At 42.9% G+C, this 19,547-nt stretch overlaps 1 protein-coding gene across 4 annotated transcripts; it reads right to left on the bottom strand.

Annotated features, from left to right (window-relative positions):
* Window positions 1-4: 4 nt before the first annotated feature.
* Window positions 5-19,442, bottom strand: SLC31A1 (solute carrier family 31 member 1). 4 transcript variants are annotated; one of them, XM_075185440.1, is made up of 5 exons: window positions 19,340-19,442; window positions 2,724-2,856; window positions 1,299-1,371; window positions 450-618; window positions 5-206 (listed from the first exon to the last, which is right to left on the bottom strand). In XM_075185440.1, exons 2-5 carry the CDS (start codon window positions 2,835-2,837, stop codon window positions 5-7), a joined length of 558 nt encoding a protein of 185 aa, XP_075041541.1. In that variant the 5' UTR covers window positions 2,838-2,856; window positions 19,340-19,442. The 4 variants fall into 4 exon arrangements, with proteins under 4 accessions (XP_075041541.1, XP_075041540.1, XP_075041542.1 ...); XM_075185439.1 differs by lacking the exon at window positions 19,340-19,442 and adding an exon at window positions 6,289-6,306; XM_075185441.1 differs by lacking the exon at window positions 19,340-19,442 and adding an exon at window positions 4,793-5,064.
* Window positions 19,443-19,547: the final 105 nt, after the last annotated feature.

Below are 19,547 nucleotides of genomic sequence, written 5' to 3'. Positions count from 1 at the left end.
GTGGCTAATGGCAATGTTCGGTGATGTCAACGACCACCGCCTTCTTCCAGCTAAATAGGAAATATCCAGTACCGGCTCCGGCCGCCACCGCGATGCAGAGATAGGCGTTATAACTCATGAATACCAACATGAGGAAGTAGCTGACCACCACCTGGATGATGTGGAGAAACGTCTGGAAAACATGAGGCAAGCTCACCATCTGTTGCCTGGGGGAGTAGAGGACAAAAATAGGGATTAAAAAATAACTAACAAATAGACGGTAGCAAATAATCCCCCCCCTCCCACCCAATCACCAACATTTTACAATTCACAAAGTGCCTCGTTCCTCTGTGACAGAGCGAAATCCCGGTGAATTGACAGCAGTATTGGTTTAGGCCACCGGATGGCGACCTCCCCTTTAAAAGGGGTTCTGAGTGGATTGCGCCCTCTACGACTGCGCCATCTCTTACCCCACAGTTTTGTGAGTCTCCATCAGGATGGTCCCGTTCGGTCCTGGCACCGGCATGGAGTTATAACGGATACTGACTTGAGACTTCCGAAGCAAAGCTTCCCGTGCGATCTTCAACCCCTCGTACAGCACGGCTAGCAGAAACACCCCCACGAAGGCTCCGGCCATTTCTGGAAAGAGAGAAACATTAGAACACATGAGGAATATACAAAAAAACACAAAACCCAATGAGGTGTTGTAACCCATAGCGACCAATCAGATATGACCTTTCAGCGGTCTAGTGTAGGCACACTTATGAAAGCTGACACCTGATTGGCTGCTATGGGGTTACAACACACCAGGTTATTAAACATTCTCCTTAATTCTTTAAAGGTCCAAAAGATAAAAGTTATCAAAGCAGAGGATACAAGTTGTACTGTAAAGAAAATGGTATTTTTGTTCTGATAATCTGATAAAAAAAGAAAAACCATACGCCTGGAGTCTTACATGAAATCAAAGATTTTCTATATAAATTTTCCACCTTTTGTTAGTTGAAGAAAAAACAACCTTAAATAACATCTTTATTTACAAAGATTGATGCATTTATGTTATTATGGGGTTAAAACTGGGAGCAAAAATGTGGCAACTACAGAGGAAGAAACACAACACTTAAAATTCTCCATCTGTTCCGAGTTAGGGTGGAATTGGCAAAACTGAAAAAACTCCTTCCATAATATAATGATTATATATATATATATATATATATTTATTTATTTTCAGTGCCATCAAAGTTTGTACTATTGTATTACAAAGTGTTACAAACTGACATTTATCAGGAGTGTGACGCTAATGACGGACATAACGTACTTACCTCCGGCTGAATTAATCACCAGCCCAGAGAACAGCAGCTCCACATTCGTGTACCCAAAGTAAAACGACATTGGCTGGAGAGGAGCGAGAAGGATAATAAGAGTTATATCGCTGCACAAAAGAGCCAGACGTACATTGATTGCCCACCTGTTATATTACTGCCATTAGCTGGACTAAGGAAGAGGCGAGAACCTCGTACCACTATCCTAAGCTCTTACATTGCTCCATGCCCCCCCCCCCCCCCCAACATTCCTCTCCCCCCCTCCCCAAGCCCTCCGGTCACACATTTGCAGGATTATAAAGCACCAGCTTCTGCAATCAGGGCAGTGGGATGACCGTCAATGAGAGGAGGTGAATGTATTCCTCTCCATAGGTCACTGCACTCGCTCCAGGAGCTGGTGACCAGAGACGACCATTAGGGGTAAGGGGGGCACTGAGTGGTGGGAGATGTGAAGCATTGCATTGCCTCCAGTGGCAGTAGGAGGTATTACACCACTGTCTATTAGATTGGACGCTCCCCTAACCAACCAACTGCAGTATAACCGCATGCGTTAAACAATATACATGTTTAGTGTGAGACTGAGCTAAGCAGAACTTATCCAGTAGCAACCTACCACTGAAAATACACTATTACATAGTATAAATACAAAATAAGCTACAGTATGAACACATTTGTTTAATGATTTTGTGATTTTAGGACAAAAAATTTCACATTTCAGCTGCTTTCATAGTAGCAAATATAGAGTAGGGGCCCGTAGGCTTGGGGCCCTCCAGAGGGTACTCTGGTAACTTAATGGGCAGCCCGTGCCCTGTAACATAATGAAGACTATTTATACGGAGATCAATTTAGCTCAGAGGCTAATAATACAATTACACACAGAGGCGGTTTTGTGTCCTGGGAAGGAGACACTTTAACTCCCTTGTATTGGAGATATCAAAAATGACACTGACTGGTAGATGTATCAAACCTTCTAAAAATGTAAAAATCAACCAACCAGATTGTAGCTATCATGTGCTACAATGTACTAGATACAAGTTAGCTAGAATCTGATTGGTCGCTATGGGCAACACCTCCACTTTTCCTCTTTAGAATGTTTGAAGACTAAGGGGAAGATTTACTAAAGCTTGTAAAAAGGAAAAGTGGGGGTGTTGCCCATAGCAACCAAATTCTAGAATGTACTGGAGAAATGAGAACTAGAATCTGATTGGTTGCTATGGGCAACACCTCCACTTTTCCTCCTTAGAAGCTTTAGTAAATCCAGCCCTAAGAATCTACCCCTATAATCTCACATATCATTCTGCTGGCCCAGTGAATAACACACGGTTCCCCAGTAGCCTGGCTGAGGCACACAGACGACATACGAGGTGGAACAGGTAAGGTGCCATGCGAAGCCATGAGACGAACCCCCCAAAATCTGGTACCCACCATCATGTGCATGCCGCACCCGCCTCCTCCGCCGTGGTCATGACCAGCTGTGGTCGGGTGCACGTGACCAGCGTGGGGATCAGTTGTGCCCATCGTATGGTGACTCTGGTTCATTCTGGAGGTGCTGTGAACCCTAAAACGAGAAAAGAATAAGCCTTCACCAAGAGTATCGGTCACCCTGTAACACATCGCAGTGGGCGCCAAACTTGGGAGCGTTTAAAGGGAACATCCGAGTGGTTGTACATCCACCTGTGATGCCGAAAAACTTATAAAGATACCGAACAATAGATCATTTACATAGTGACTTAAACAATACTTCCTAGGTGGGACATTTATTACAGGTATTACCCATAATCAGATTATAACAGTAGTAATTTTATTTTTTTTAAATTTAGAAAATGAAAGCAAAATATATTGGATTTTATTGCACAAGATATAGATTGTTTTGTTTGCACGTTTTTTTTTTGTATTTAATATTCTGACTAATTCAAGGACTACGAATATTTCTCAGAGACTGAAGCATTGAGCACAGATCCTCTCTGCCCCCCCAGACACGATTCTCTGGGAAGAGGTCTGTCCCTGCAGGCAGTACAACAGGAACAGAGTCATGTTGTGTTTTGTTAACCCGATTATAGTCTTATCTGATAGAGGGAAAAGGTCAGAGAGCCTGGGGCTGGTGCTCTGCAGTGAGATAGACGTAATGTTGGGGATGAAGAAATAAGGTTTCTTATATGTAATTGTATTAAGTCGATTAACAAAAGCAAATTGTAGCACAATAATGAGATTACGTAGAATGCGTCACCTGGATCTCTGTACAAAGTCACAGTGCGGGGAACACGGTCCTTGTATGTGTGTCCTATCAAATCTGCTATTGTTCTAATGATGCTTTATGTACTGTTTTATTACCAAAACCTGCATAAAGTAGACCTCATTTATGAAGCACCCTGGATGTGTGCGTATTGTGTACTTAGCAAGGAAACTGGCTGCCCCCCAAAAGCTGTCTAACTACTCCTACCCACTCTGCAAACGCTGCCATCTTGCCTGGCAAACCCATGCCCTCTGTTGGAACGCGACGAGCACAGCGCACTTCTCCGCCTGGCATGTGGCTGCTCTGGCAGCTAAACTGCGGCTCTACCTCTCCAAGGTCAGCAACTTTTCTTTGCCTAGTTATCCTTACACCAGTTTTCATAAATGTTCCTCCGTTATTTATTTTCTTTAATGTTAGGCATCCATCCTCCTATTGTGATACAGATATGTCTGGATGGGGAACCACACAGTGCTACATCCTGTCCTACACAATTCAACTATAGAGTGTTACCCCCCACCCCCCCCTTCCAAAGATAACCAAACCCTTCGTTCAGTGCATCCTGTTACAGAACCAGGTTCTTTTATATATATTATTCACACACAATCAGCTAATAGTCAGTCCATAGCCAAGATGCTGGGAATACACACACCCACCCAAAGCTAAAGACGGGTTTAGTATACAAGTAATATGATATAAAGGGATCACACAGATAAAGATGAACTCAGATGTACACAACTCGTTTGGAATTAATTCACAATGAGTCTCTATGAAAGCATTATTAAATATTGAGCAATACTGCAAATAAGATCTGTACACTGAAAACAGATTTATTCCACTGGCGATTTAATATAATATGGTTACCCAACAACTAAGAGCGCAGATTAATCACCGCAGATCATTTCCAGTGCAGGACAAGTTGATATAAGGACAAACTTTTATAAATCTAAGGGTGCATACACGCAGCAGTTATATCCAGGCCGGTCTAATGCTGTGAATGTATAGGAAGATCATCAATCGCCCGAAACCCCCTTCCAGTGTGGTCGCCAATGGCGACGGATGTGCCGTGAGTCTTTGGTTAATCAGATGTTTCCGCAATCAAAATTAATCCCAATCAGATTGTGGTCTCTCTCACGACTTGTTCAGAAGACTGTTAATAGAATGCTCTGAAGCCACATTTCAAAGAAATGCGTTGTGGAAAAAGGGAACTGAAAATCATGTACACATAGGAGTCAAAATATGGGAAAATTGTGCATTGGCTGACCTGGGGCTAATGTGAACAACAGTCGTATGCAGGTACCGGGATCAACGAGTAAGACGTGTACAGCGCGTTTCGCCAATCACATTGAATTCCTTTATATTCTGTAATCTATGGCTTCAAACAGCTGAAATTAGGTCAACTGGACATAAAATTTATACTCTCTGCAGATGTTAAATAAACACATTATAGGAAAACAAAGAATCAGACATATCTCTGGATAATTTGTTTTATACTCATGATTGGCGGGGATGGTGCACACAGACGAAACTGTAATCTTTATCCCGATTGGGCAAAACTGGCCAAAGACGACACTCCCCAATATTGGAAGAATGTGATTAGCTCACCCCCTACACCCAGGTCGTATAAAGCGGACACATCCAGCTATTTTTTGCCCAATTCAGTCTTCGTATCAGCGAAGCGTACAATTATCTGTGGGTAATGAAAGACCTACGACCAAATCTTGTAAATAGTTTAAAAAAAAAAAAAAGACATAATTACAATTTAAATAAAAATGGGATACATTTCTGTCGGTCGGTGGTCTAGAACGCGTTTGAAAAGCCTTGTGTGCTTTAGCAAACAGGAGGGAAGAGTCGCTATATAGGATAATACGTCCATATTCATAGAAATTTAAATAGAACTTTATTAAAAGGAAGTGCAGATAGGTACATAAAGTGTGACAGGTATTTCTTTGTGTGTGTGTGTTATTCTAATTATCACTGTGTGCGTGGCAGTTACGAACAACTTAGTGGCAAATCATCTGCCTGTGCCCTGCAATTAGACACATGGTTCTATGAAGAAAATAAAAATATAAATTGCTGTGTGACATTTATACGACAAACTGAAATGTCCTGCAGAGAAGTATGTCACAAACATGACCGACTGCCCCCCAGTGAATGACTTCCACAGTGCAAAGGTGCATTAATCAGAGGGTGTATGTCAATCTGCTTGTGTGCCGGGGTCCAAGTATATCCTGGGACAGAACGGCTACAGTACCATGTACACTCTGGATACAGATATAACCTAATAACTACATTGCAGTTATATCCCCAAAAATCTAATGGGATTAAAGAAAAAAAACAAAAAAAAAAAACAAATTAGTCCAAAAAAAAAAAAATTGCGAAAAAACATCTTGGAAGCAGATTTGTAAATACTGTTTCAAGTTCCTTTAGTTATACAAAGCAACTTTTTGCAATAAACTAAAATCAGTAGCTTATTTAGATCAGATCGCTTGTTATTTTGTCTGACTTTACTCACACAAGCTGCATCTTCCAGTAATTATATATATATATATATATATATATATATATATATATATATATATATATATATTTATTTCACTGAGGCACTTGGTAGGAACAGCTACAATAATCTCCATTGAACAAGAGTAATCCGAGTGGGGAATAACGAGCACAATATTAACGGATAGCAATAAGAGAAGTAACCCAGCGAGAGGAGAGTGTTTGCAGAGAGCACGCTAGCAGGACTCAGATAACACTCACATAACTACCGGAATACACAGCACAGCGAACAATTCAGAATAATTCCCAACGGAAGCAGGAACAGACTACAACACGTGTACTCACCTGAGAGACGGTCTGATGTCAGATTCCCCAGGACGTCAGGATAAATAGAAAGAGTCAGCGTTGGTTTATAACGCTGCTCCGCTCAGGGGACGTCCTTCCTCAGCAATCACGTGATCATCACTTTGTGCCTAATTCATTAACTTCTGTCTGCACCAAGTGACCTATAACTACACGTCTACAGATAGCTATAAAATACTGCGAAATGCATAGGAGATAATGCTCTCCCCTACCGATAATTATATGGATGTTAGAAGTCACAGATAATTCTGTGACCATACAAAGGCACAGGCTTGTAGCTATTTAGACCAATCACAGGAACCAAAGGCGATTTCTAATATCCATATTAGAAACATTATTCTCAGTAAGAGGTGCGTTGGTCCTTATGATAGACAAGTTTTCCTCAGGAACACCGAGGTCAGGCCTTGGTCAACCTGTGGCTCTCCAGGTGTTGTGGAACTACAACTCCCAGCATACCTTGCCAGCTAACTGCTGTGGCTCCGCTCATACCACTCTGCCCTATGCTGACATCCTCTGTCACCTCTGTGGGGGCAGAGGTCAGCTCTGGTCTGTTTTGTAGCAGAGGTGCATTATATGTAATAGCTGAGCATTATAATACAGTGCTGCTCGGGTCCAAAAACAAAGCATTAGAGCTCTACGTATGTGAGCACGGTGTACAAAATCTTAGGGCTCTACGGAATAACTTATATAGCGTCCTAGTGCTACGATTTAGGAGCAGAGCAACACCTAGGGCTAGATTTACTAAACTGCGGGTTTGGAAAAGTGGAGGCGTTGCCTATAGCAACCAATCAGATTCTAGCTGTCATTTATTGAGTGCATTCTACAAAATAACAGCTGGAATCTGATTAGTTGCTATTGGCAACGCCTTCACTTTTCCAAACCCGCAGTTTAGTAAATATACCCCATTGTGTCAAATTTAGGGGCAAGTATAAAATATATATATATATAATCTCTCTAAGATGTTAAGTGGATTGTTTTGCAAAGTGGAATCAATTTTATCTGTACAAAATTAGAAAGAAAAGTGGTCTATCAATGTTCAGTAAAACATACAGAGAGATTGCTATACATATTTGTATTGTGTTTGTATTTGCACCAAATAATCACATTAGAACCAATTTCTTTTTTTGAGGCAACAACAAAACATAGTATTTACCAAATCATAACTTTTAAAACACAAGTTTTAAATCGGGAAACACAACTCTATAAAACTGTTTAATATGAACAATGTGTCTACATGATATCTCTTTAAAAATGACATTTTTGGGAAGCCACCTCTTCCCTGATATGTAAAAGCTTTGAGCTCCTGCGCACGAGATCGGCTCAGACATTCCCCAAAAGTACACACTACACGCTAAGAGTATGTAAATATACTTTGGCAGAACACAGATTCCTTGGGTCATTTCCTTGTAGCGGTGATGAGTGCTGGCACCACACGTACCCAATTTCACAACACTATGAGGGACATTAATTTCGGAAAGCCAGGAAACAGTTGGTGTTGAGATTATAGAAAGGGGGGGGGGGGGGGCAAAATGACGCGAATCGCGTCATTTAGGCTGGCAGTTGCAGGATGCAGGAGACTTGCCTGCTCTCCCGGGAATCCGTGAGACCGACCAGAGTTTCAGGAGTCTCCTGGACATTCCGGGAGAGTTGGCGGGTATGGTATTATTTACAGAAGTTTATACGTGTATATTCGCGATACTGTAGTCAATAGAGAGTCTTCGATAACACAAGATCACGTTCCGGGTATATTACAGAGCTTGACGCTATATAACGCCACTACCTGTCCACATGCAGCAATCCTGCATGGTCTTATCTATCTGGGATAAATGCTATTCAATATGCGGTTATTGACATCCTACATTACTTACAGATAAGTGGCAAGAACCATTGTTATCAGCGTGATCTTTCCAGTGTCAGCAATACATTATATATTACCCTACAGCCTTTCACACACTTGGTTTATAGCAGAACTAAATGACATGGGTGGGACGTGCCCCTTCCCAGCTCCTGAAAACATTCACGGCTGCCTCACTTTTCTCACTTGTGGCTGAAATTCCATTCATCATCAATCACTTCCTCACTACCGTGTATAGAGCAACACAAAATTGCACATAAGACGACAACTAGCACAGACGAAGCCGACGGAGGGGACGCTGACGTGATAATATACCGCTTGTGAGGCCTTACTCGCAGGCCTGTCCAACCTGTGGCTCGGCAGGTGTTGTGAAACTACAACTCTCAGCATGCCCTGCCAGCTATCAGCCGGCTATCCACTGGCAAAGCATGCTGGGGCTTGTAGTTTCACAACACCTGGAGGGCCGCAGGTTACCTACCCCATGGCTAGGAAAATAATTTTGAACATTTAAAACTTTATTGTCCATAAAAAAAATACAAAATGAAAAGCAGAAAAACTCTCCGAGTCCCAATATCTCTCCAAGAATTGTGTGGAGAACAGGCGCGGCACGTCGTACAAGGTCTACCCATTTACAATCTTCACAGAGGGATCGTTAGATGTTCAAAGTCTACAAAAGTCTATAAACATAAATAAAATCACTGCTGATCAGCAAAACTCCAACCTCACCTTATAGCAATATGTACTAATCATTAACCGGAACTGATAGCAAGGCAACGTTCCACTTTTCCTATAGTCACAACAGTACGCAAACAGGATTCAGGTGTACCTTAGACTTCCCGGACTGGTCAATTGTTTTTATTATAGAGTTTGGTCCTTGTGCAATGGAGAAACAGATCCCGTGGGTGTACTTTTATTTAACCTCGCTAGAGAACAAACAAACCCACAAAAATGAACAGACAGGAAGTCTGATGTACACAGGAGAAATACTTCCCCTCATTAAACAAACAAAAAACCTCCATAGTTCTGTCAATTTAATGAATATTTTTCTAAACATTTGTGAACGTTACATATAATTCAAATACACCATATTACTTACTGCCATGTTCCGCCAACGCCTATAATATTCCGCGTAGGCGGACAATCGGAGGCATCATGTGATCCGCGGCATCTGAAGAACACCGCATCACTGTGTGTTTAAGCTTAACGTACTGCCCTCCACCGGAGTTCTTCTTAAATGGGCCTTTAAAGTAACTAAAGAAGCGGGGAGGAGGGACTCTGGTCTCCTGATAAATTATATAAAAGACGGAAACGATCGTGTAAATCCAGACCTGAAGGTAAAGACACGCCATCCGTGTTATATAGGGAATTGTAGCCGAGATCGGAGAGGGAACAAGGAAATAAAGGATTAGACGGAAGTACTGAGCGGTGTCACAGCAGATGCCAAGGGGATGATTAGGCGGGCGAGGTTCCAGCTCTGGGTAACAGTTACTTCATGCCACGGCCTGGTGACTGCTCGGTGGCAAAGGTGTAATTAATTGCATAACACACTGCGATTTAAGTTCAAACATTTTTCAGGGTCATCAGCATCAACCTTCCTGAATCTTGTGGAGGGACAGCTCTTAATTAAATTATGTCATTTGGACACTAGGAATAATCATCTACCTTGCAAGATAAGGCCGTGTAAGTCCTCAGTATAAGCTGGTGAGAAGAGCCGGCTACAACATTCAGATTGCAGCCCCTGTAATTTCCCAGTTATTTCAAGCTGGGTTTTTGCCGTGTCACAGAGCATCCCAGTCAGAGACCCCGTTCACACCGCACCTTGGACGCGGCAAATTCCCAGGTAGAACGTGTTTATACCGAACACGGTTGAAAAACCCGGGTCATACTGTTCACACTTCAGACAACCAGAGACTGACACCCGAATAACCCTGCACTGACCCCCCTTCACACCGAGCCTCGACCCGGGTCGTCAGAGCTCGCCCCTGCAAAAACCTACGTTTTTTAGGCAGCATGAATGCCTCTGACTGTCCCCCTACGCGGAATATTATAGACGTTGGCGTACCTGACGTGGCAGTAATACGGTCTATTTTAGTGTAACATGCTGCATTGGGTTAAGTTCCTCTTAAAATCCAAGTTACTTAAATTGGAATTATACGATAGTGACGTTCACAAAGGTTTCGAAAAATATTCATTAAATTGACAGAACTATGGAGGTTTTGTTTGTTTAATGAGGGGGAAGTATTTTTCCTATGTACATCAGACTTCCTGTCTATTCATTTTTGTGGGTTGGTTTGTTTTCTAGTGAGGTTAAAGAAAAGTACACCCACGGGATCTGTTTCTCCATTGCACAAGGACCAAAATATATAATAAACACAATTGACCAGTCCGGGAAGTCTAAGGGGGGTTACTGACAGTAGCGTCCCAGGAATTAAAGAGTGAACTGTAGGCCGTGAAAACTTGGGATAGTCTCCTAAAATGTAACCAACTTCTTTGGCTGGCAGGACACGCTGAGACTTGTGGTGCTGCAGGCTGATTACTTTTCAGCGACAGGGCTTGTCCTCTAGATCCAGCGCAGCCCACACAGAGCGACCGTTGTTCAGCCTGGCTCGCAGTCGCGACTGCTCATTAATTTAAGTTATGAGCGTTCCTGCTTGTTCGCAGCCAGTGACCCAGAGAGTACACCATGGTGACAGATTGTCAGCCCTGTGCACGGTAACAGAGGATCCGCGGATAGAGCCCCTTACTCTCTGGGCTTTATTTGCTGTCGTTCTGCAACAGGTCAATTCAGAACTTTAGACTAATTAACGTCATGCATTAGAATTTAAGGGGTTTCCCGCCCTTCAGACAACTTTAATTTTTTTTAAAATTTAGTTTCCTGTGTTCTTCAACAGTATTTCTCTCGTATAGACAGAGTCCCCCCCCCTCCCTTCTAAACAGCTCAGGGCTTCTCGGTGGACACAATTCTATAAAGTGCACAATGCAGAGCTCAGCTGTGTCATAACCAAGGGCAATGGACCAGCCAATAGGGATGGTCTCACACTCTGCTAGTAGACACTGCAAGTGTTAATGCTCAGTGCAAATCTGCAAAGCTCCACCGTTTTCTTGAACGACAATGAACCTGGTGTTATTGGAATAGAGTGGGTTTGCAGGATAAAGTGACAGATCAGTGGGAAACCGATCAGCCTCAGGGTCCTCCCCCATGGTGGATGGGGTTTTGGGGACCCTTGGCTCTCTGTGGAGAAGATACCTAGGAGTTTCATCCAGGGTACTGTATAACAATGACCATGTTGGCTAAACACGAACAAGTTGAGAGTATTTCATTGCAAATCCACTGATCCTTGTTATAGCAATGCACTGATTTCTGGTGCAGTAGGCATATGTTAGAGAAAATGTGTTTTTGTAGTAAAGGAAATCCCACACTAATTACACCATTTCATTTGTGAGTGACCAAGACATCTTTTAGCCTGCATGCACAGGAGGGGGTCGTTAGACTTTCATCCTGTGTCTTATAGCGAAAGGAAACCTAACAGCACGTCATTTAGGAAATCACAGATTGATAGAAGTTTTGTTAAGCTTAAATTGCATTTAAATCCAAGTTAAGAGAACATATTACATCCTGATGCTAATCAAATCATTGAATGTAATATCTCAGACTACATGGTGCCATCTAGGAAAGGGGGCTGGTCTACCCCCCTGCCAACATGTGTGGCAAAAACAGTATATAAAGAGCAGTGTTTGACCATGTAATGTATTATACCATCTGAACTTCTGGAGATCACTAGTACCTCAAACTAGTGTATAATGGTGTTTGGAGCAAATAAACATCACTGCTTAAGGATTCTGCCTAACGTCTACTACCTGCTGTAACCAACAGATAAGAGCTTACATTCTAATCAGTTCCCCGACTGTCCTGTGTTGAACCCAGCATCTCTGTGTCAACGCTCTGCCTGCTACCCAGCAGTCCTGATCCATAGTAAGGCAGTCAGGAGGTACCAGCCAAACGACAGCACAGGTTCCATGAAGAAGCCCAGTGGTGCCAGCGAGATTCTCCTACTACTAGTGCACAGTTGGCGAGTGTCGGGTGGCAAGGTGACACCAGTAAGTGTGGTCAAGAACGTCCCTTTGTTCCTCCTACAGACCGGGTGGCAAATTGTTTAATCAGAGATAAGAGAGAACAAGGGGTTTGGGTTAAACACTCCATCTGGCCAGACATAAGAATATCTTGTCTAACTTATAGAACAATTAACATAAATACACCCGGCGCAATTACATACATTAACCAACTCCGGTAAGCAGACGGGACTCACACGCGTATAGTAGGAGTGCAAATACGGAAATGGATTTGGAAGGGTTTGTTGTTTGCTTGGAGGATAAATTAAATATCATTCACAAACTCCAAGCGGCTAAGTGTTCACTCAAGACAGCGCTGTCTGTTGTGGAAATAAAATGTGAACATATTATATGTCCCATCGTTAACTAAAGAGGTTTCTGTGCTAGAATTATGTATTTACACACACACACAGCACGTGGGTGGTCTGCTTCCTCTCTTCTCGTCCCCATCCTCCGCCCCTCTAAATCAACGTCCAATAAGAAATAAAGTACATCTTGTTCTGTGACCGTTCACAGAACTCTGTACAGGTTTTTTTTTTAAATATATATATATTTAGATAAATGGAAAGGCTTTAAATAACGGTGCCTGTGCACCTTGAACAAGTAACGTGTCTCACTTTTATAGTTTTCCAAATGAACAGAGATCGGGCAGTATCAGAAGCACAGTGTGTTGCAGTGTTTCTCACAGCGTAACACCCTCCCCGGGCTTTAACCCCGGTCTGACTGACTGTCATGTGAGTAGTGATCACATGACCCTTCCTTGCCAATTCATCATACTGCATCAGTCAAAACAGTGCCATTTCTCATCAGCATTCCTTATGGTAGAATAGGCTGTATACAAATAAATGTGATTATTAATAATATTTAGAACTTCACTTAATCACTCTTTACATAATATTAGCAGTTTGGCCTTGTGTTGGAACCCCCAGCAATCGCTGTATCTAGTAGGGTCCCATGACCTCTACCAATGACCTTTGGTGCTATTCGGATCTGACACAGCGGCTCTAAGACTTTCAATTGGAGACAATGAGTTGGATCTCGTGCTTTCAATGCACCAATTTAAATTAATATTTAAAGTTGAAAAATCCCTTTAAGAAAAGCCATGACATTACTGGTTATAAATAGAATGTACATAGACAGCTTAATGAGCTTTAATTTAACTGCAATTCTGAGAGGGGTTGGCTCTGCCAGACCAGTTTACAGCAAAGATAAGGTTAATTAAGGTGTCCGTACACAAGACGATCCCAACCAAAAAAAACCTGCCACGTCTGCGTTTTATTTGGTTATACATACACGCAGTCAACGACTGTAATCACAGTTCACCCCAAAGAACATCATATAGATCCCGATCTCCCAAAGACCCAGCGGGTTTGCAGTCAATCAGGTCTAAAAGCCGGATGGACAAGCTAAGCACCAGTACTCTGTCAGTACCATCATCATTTATTTATATAGCGCCACTAGTTCCGCAGCGCTGTACAGAGAACTCACTCACATCAGTCGCTGCCCCATTGGAGCTTACAGTCTAAATTGCCTAACATACACACACACAGAGAGACAGACTAGGGTCAATCTGATAGCAGCCAATTAACCTACTAGTATGTTTTTGGAGTGTGGGAGGAAACCGGAGCACCCGGAGGAAACCCACGCAAACACGGGGAGAACATACAAACTCCACACAGATAAGACCATGGTTGGGAATCGAACTCATGACCCCAGTGCTGTGAGGCAGAAGTGCTAACCACTGAGCCACTGTGCTGCTAACCACTGAGCCACCCCTGCAGCTTCGGGATGGGGCTTGTCCATTAAAACAGGCCTTCAGCTGGAGTTCTGGGATGACGGATATAAACACAGTTAGGAATACTGCCAAAATGGAACGTGTTAGAAGCTGGCGTAATGACGACTAGAGCCAAAACAAATGTTATACCAAATATTGTAACAGCCAAGGCCAACAGCCAGGGCACAATGTCCATCCTATCAGCTGTACAAATACGTGGGGACAAATACCCACTCCCCCAGCCTACAGACACCATGCATTGTCCAGGAATAACTCATTGCAACATTCAAAGAAATTACTGTCAGTGACCTCAGAAATGTTCTTTGCAGTATGGGGGATTAGGATATTCTCATACCATTACTCTGTGCAGGCTATGGAGAAATTAAGGCGTTCTGTCTACACCTCTTTGCCTAATCTCTGCCATATTTTTAGACTTTGAGACCCTGACCTCACTCCAACGGAGATCACACTACGCACTCACTAATATCTCATACGCCACTTACCGCTAGGCCACTCCCCTTTGCCATTATATAGCAAGTCGGTTTATCAAACTCGAATATGATTGGCTGGAGGGCTCAGGGATGACATAACAGGGCGAGAGCGCCTTTAAAATGCATCTGTCACCTACATATGGCGGCAGCAGCCATATTCCTGAGAATGCCACCTATCGATTCACTTGAAGGCAGTGACACAATAAGGAGGCATGAGGCATAAGTGCATGAGGTGGAGGTTTTCTGCTGAATATATGGAGCCTCCCAATCTTTACACAGCTTTTTATACGCACACAGCGCTACGCAATTGTCGACTCTGACAGACTGGTGGACATTTACCACAACTGGTGCAATGGAAAAATTATTCTGTTGCTCATAGCAACCAGAATCAATATTGTACAAAGACAAATCAATATAAACATTTTATTGGTTGCTGTGGGTAAAACTACATTTTCCTGTGCACTCGTTATTACATAAATATCCCTAATTGTCCGAGCAAAGGAATTCCTCAAAGTTGCAATATCCGGAATCTTCCATGTGATCTGTATGCAACTGGGTACAAGTGAACAGAGGGCGCACAATGTGTGTGACAGTATCAAAAGGCTGCACAATGCACAATACTGTCATCACTATATACACAAAACACGATACAGAACAATCCACAATGCTTCTAGATAGGACACCACAATCAGCACACGGACTGATACAGACATCATCTGTGTGCGGCTATAAAGGTTATTCTGTATTAAACCACACTGGAGGATTAATTTAAATTAAATAAGCATTTCAACATTTTTTCCTTGTAACAGGAATACCACGTAGGCTTGGCACCCTATACACTTTAAAATGTACCTTTGACCTACGACGCAGGTACATTAAACAGCTGACAAAATGGCTACTGCAGTGGCCCGTAATCCTCAGGTAAATTCTCACAGTCAGCTCATGTTTGGCTGCTGAAAGCTGTAATTACATGTTGCAACAATAATTATAATTAATACATGTGATTAACCTTAATGAAAAAATAAATAAATCCGACAACCTGTACTACTGGCAGACAACAGCCCAAGCTATTATTTGCCAAATCCCCACCGTCGGCACCAGTGTCTGGGGGTTTTCTCTATAAAGTATTTTTTTCATAATTATCTCAATCGCTGTGAAGTGAACTCTCCCAATGTATCAAACGAAGCTTTAATCGCTAACGAAAACGGCGCTGAAAATAGGACGAATAACTAGACAGATAAACGCTAATTGCTGATGCGTCGCTCTGGTTGAGTGAAAAATGGTTTCACCGAAACGCAATGTTAGTAACCGCGGATTGCTGAGGATTTTGGATCCCTTTAAAATCGATTTAGCAAAATACTATTTGTAGATAAACTGAGGGATGTTCATTGTTTCACCATTATAGCAAAGATCTAACTGCATTGTCTGTTCACGCTACGCTAAAGCGCTACGGAATATGTTGGCGCTATATAAATAAATGATGATGACCACTGCAGCAAATATAACATATAACATGTTAATACACAGTCATGTTTACCAACATAATGACAAGGTGATTAAGCTAAAGATCAATATCTTATACACATACAATAAAGTGCACTTATTAGAATACAATGCCCCCCCAGCAAAACACTTTTCACAACTTCAGAGGTTCAAACGCTTCCTAAACTACCAAGTTTTTTTTTATTTTTGCTTTAAAGACTTTATTTTACACAAGGCCAGACAATTATCAAACAGTCAAACTACAAACAAGCCGGATAATTAAGAAAAGATTCTTAAGAACACAGAATAATGACAGCAAGAAATAGCAAATAACAGACGCCGCTTAAAACCAATTAAGGGGGGTGAGGTTAAAGCCTAGGGGAGAGTCAAGTTTTATTTTTATTTAAATGATTAACTAATGCCCCCCCCCCGGACGACAGAAAATTGCGCACGCAATTGGCCTTTCTGTTTTAAAAGAATATTTGTAGCATTTTGCTGCTTCATAGAAGCCTCCCAATAAAAACGCTCCAAAAAATCATAAAATAACCAAAACGCTCAAACGTGCCTACGAATATTTTTTGTTTAAACAAACGCCAGCGTAGAAAATGACTTATTTAAATACGCTTCATGAAAAAACAAATATACATATAGCTTCACAGTACAAGCTTATGCCCAAAAATTAGACCCTATCCCATTCACAAAGATTTCCTAAATACGTGGCAGGACGGGCCCTCCTAAAACGCAAACACAGATGGGAGTTGTTATGGCTGAAATCTTGGACGGTTGAGGGGCACCTTCCATACGGGGCAGCTGTGCAGGAACAAACTCCAATTATTGGCACAGACCTGCTCCCTCCCGCCAACTTCCTAATCCTGGGTGACCTTACTGCCCTCGAGCAGTGGTTACCCTGTGATCTCCAAAGACATACTGATAGGTTAATTGGCTGCCAATAAATTGACCCTAGTCTGTGTCTGTCTGTGTGTGTGTGTGTGTGTTAGGGAATTTAGACTGTAAGCCCAATGGGGCAGGGACTGACGTGAGTGAGTTCTCTGTACAACGCTGCGGAATTAGTGGCGCTATATAAATAAATGGTGATGATTATCTGTCCCCTTCTGTTAACAGCTCAATGAAAAATAACTTAAATACAGCTGGGCCGTGTTAAAGTCTGCCTGAGATAATGGGAGTACCTCTGTTTTTACTTTGCAAGAAAGTCCTACAAAATGTGAATCAAAATATGATGCAATATTCTGTAATGTTTCTTTAGAACCAGTTACCTCAATCAGTGTCTGATATTGAGGTACAACATACGTCCAAATATTAAATAGGGAAATGACCAAGCTGCTTTAATTCATATAGACTTTGATGCTGGCGTTCAATAGGCACGTAAGCAGTGAGGACTAAGTACAAGGACGAGGGTGAATAATAAAAATAACTATAATAAACAAAGGAAATATTATAGATACAAACTCAGCCGTGAGTAGATCAATGAGCAGTTTTGCAACACACTGGCATGAATCGACGGCAGGGATTGGCACAGGAGCATGCGGGGGGACGAATGATCATTCCACACATTGCAATATGTTTTTACCATTATGTCTGATTAAATTCAATCTGGATTTTGATTGTGGGCAGCGACGTTTATTGGGATCATGCAAAAAATTGTCCCACAGTTTGGTCAATAAGGAGGAAAATGATCAATAAAATTAGATTTTGTGAGGTGTCAAGTTCACATTAGGGGAAAAATTGGGAACTATGAACATAGTGTTGCAAAGAGGCCAAATATTACTACAGTAACAATGAATGTGAGGGGTCCCCACATTATTGCTGTATTAAGAGGTGATATAGGTGAAACCACAAACAATTTTGGGCTCACCAGGTGGTGGGAGGGAGTAATTAAAGAGTGACCCCATATTACTCCAGTGTCTCATCCCACATAAATCTTGTGACATGGGATGATGGGAGGTCATATGATCATACATTATATTCTTCCTACTGATAATATACAGATTGGTTTATTAAGCACTAGAGCTCTGCAGAGCATTGCTCTGAGCAGATGTTACCCCAGTCTGCAGAGCATTGCTCTGAGCAGATATAGTACTCCAGCCTGCAGAGCATTGCTCTGAGCAGATATAGTACTCCAGCCTGCAGAGCATTGCTCTGAGCAGATATAGTACTCCAGCCTGCAGAGCATTGCTCTGAGCAGATATAGTACCCCAGCCTGCAGAGCATTGCTCTGAGCAGATATAGTACCCCAGCCTGCAGAGCATTGCTCTGAGCAGATATAGTACCCCAGCCTGCAGAGCATTGCTCTGAGCAGATATAGTACCCCAGCCTGCAGAGCATTGCTCTGAGCAGATATAGTACCCCAGCCTGCAGAGCATTGCTCTGAGCAGATATAGTACCCCAGCCTGCAGAGCATTGCTCTGAGCAGATATAGTACCCCAGCCTGCAGAGCATTGCTCTGAGCAGATATAGTACCCCAGCCTGCAGAGCATTGCTCTGAGCAGATATAGTACCCCAGCCTGCAGAGCATTGCTCTGAGCAGATATAGTACCCCAGCCTGCAGAGCATTGCTCTGAGCAGATATAGTACTCCAGCCCGCAGAGCATTGCTCTGAGCAGATGCTTTACCCCAGCCTGCAGAGCATTGCTCTGAGCAGATGCTTTACCCCAGCCTGCAGAGCATTGCTCTGAGCAGATATAGTACTCCAGCCCGCAGAGCATTGCCCTGAGCAGATATAGTACTCCAGCCCGCAGAGCATTGCCCTGAGCAGATATAGTACCCCAGCCTGCAGAGCATTGCTCTGAGCAGATATAGTATTCCAGCCCGCAGAGCATTGCTCTGAGCAGATGCTTTACCCCAGCCTGCAGAGCATTGCTCTGAGCAGATGCTTTACCCCAGCCTGCAGAGCATTGCTCTGAGCAGATATAGTACCCCAGCCCGCAGAGCATTGCTCTGAGCAGATATAGTACTCCAGCCTGCAGAGCATTGCTCTGAAGAGATATATTACCCCAGCCTGCAGAGCATTGCTCTGAATAGATATATTACCCCAGCCTGCAGAGCATTGCTCTGAAGAGATATATTACCCCAGCCTGCAGAGCATCTCATATGCACCAGATCTGGCTTTCTTGTGACCCCTAGTTACACATACTCGGTTCCTGCAGATAATTTCGTACAGGTACTGTAGTCTTCTATGTGAGCCGACACTGACATCACTACACTCACACTCACACTCACCTGTCCTCCCGGCCGCTCTCTGCCCGATGTCACCTCGGAGCTCCTCACACAGTGACCGAGCGCCGCTGACTGACACATCCGCCGACGAGGACCCGCCCAGCGACGTCACCCCGGGGGCGGAGCTAATATATTTCCTTCAATGAATCCTCGCCAGAGCCCCGCCCTCTCGCTGTCACTCAGCCACAGAGTCCGCCCTCTGATTGGCTGA

The sequence above is a fragment of the Mixophyes fleayi genome, chromosome 9 (assembly GCF_038048845.1).
Source record: "Mixophyes fleayi isolate aMixFle1 chromosome 9, aMixFle1.hap1, whole genome shotgun sequence".
In the NCBI taxonomy this organism is placed as follows: Eukaryota; Metazoa; Chordata; class Amphibia; order Anura; family Limnodynastidae; genus Mixophyes; species Mixophyes fleayi.
The sequence above is the reverse complement of the archived record's forward strand: the minus strand, read 5'-3'. Positions and strand labels throughout refer to the sequence as shown.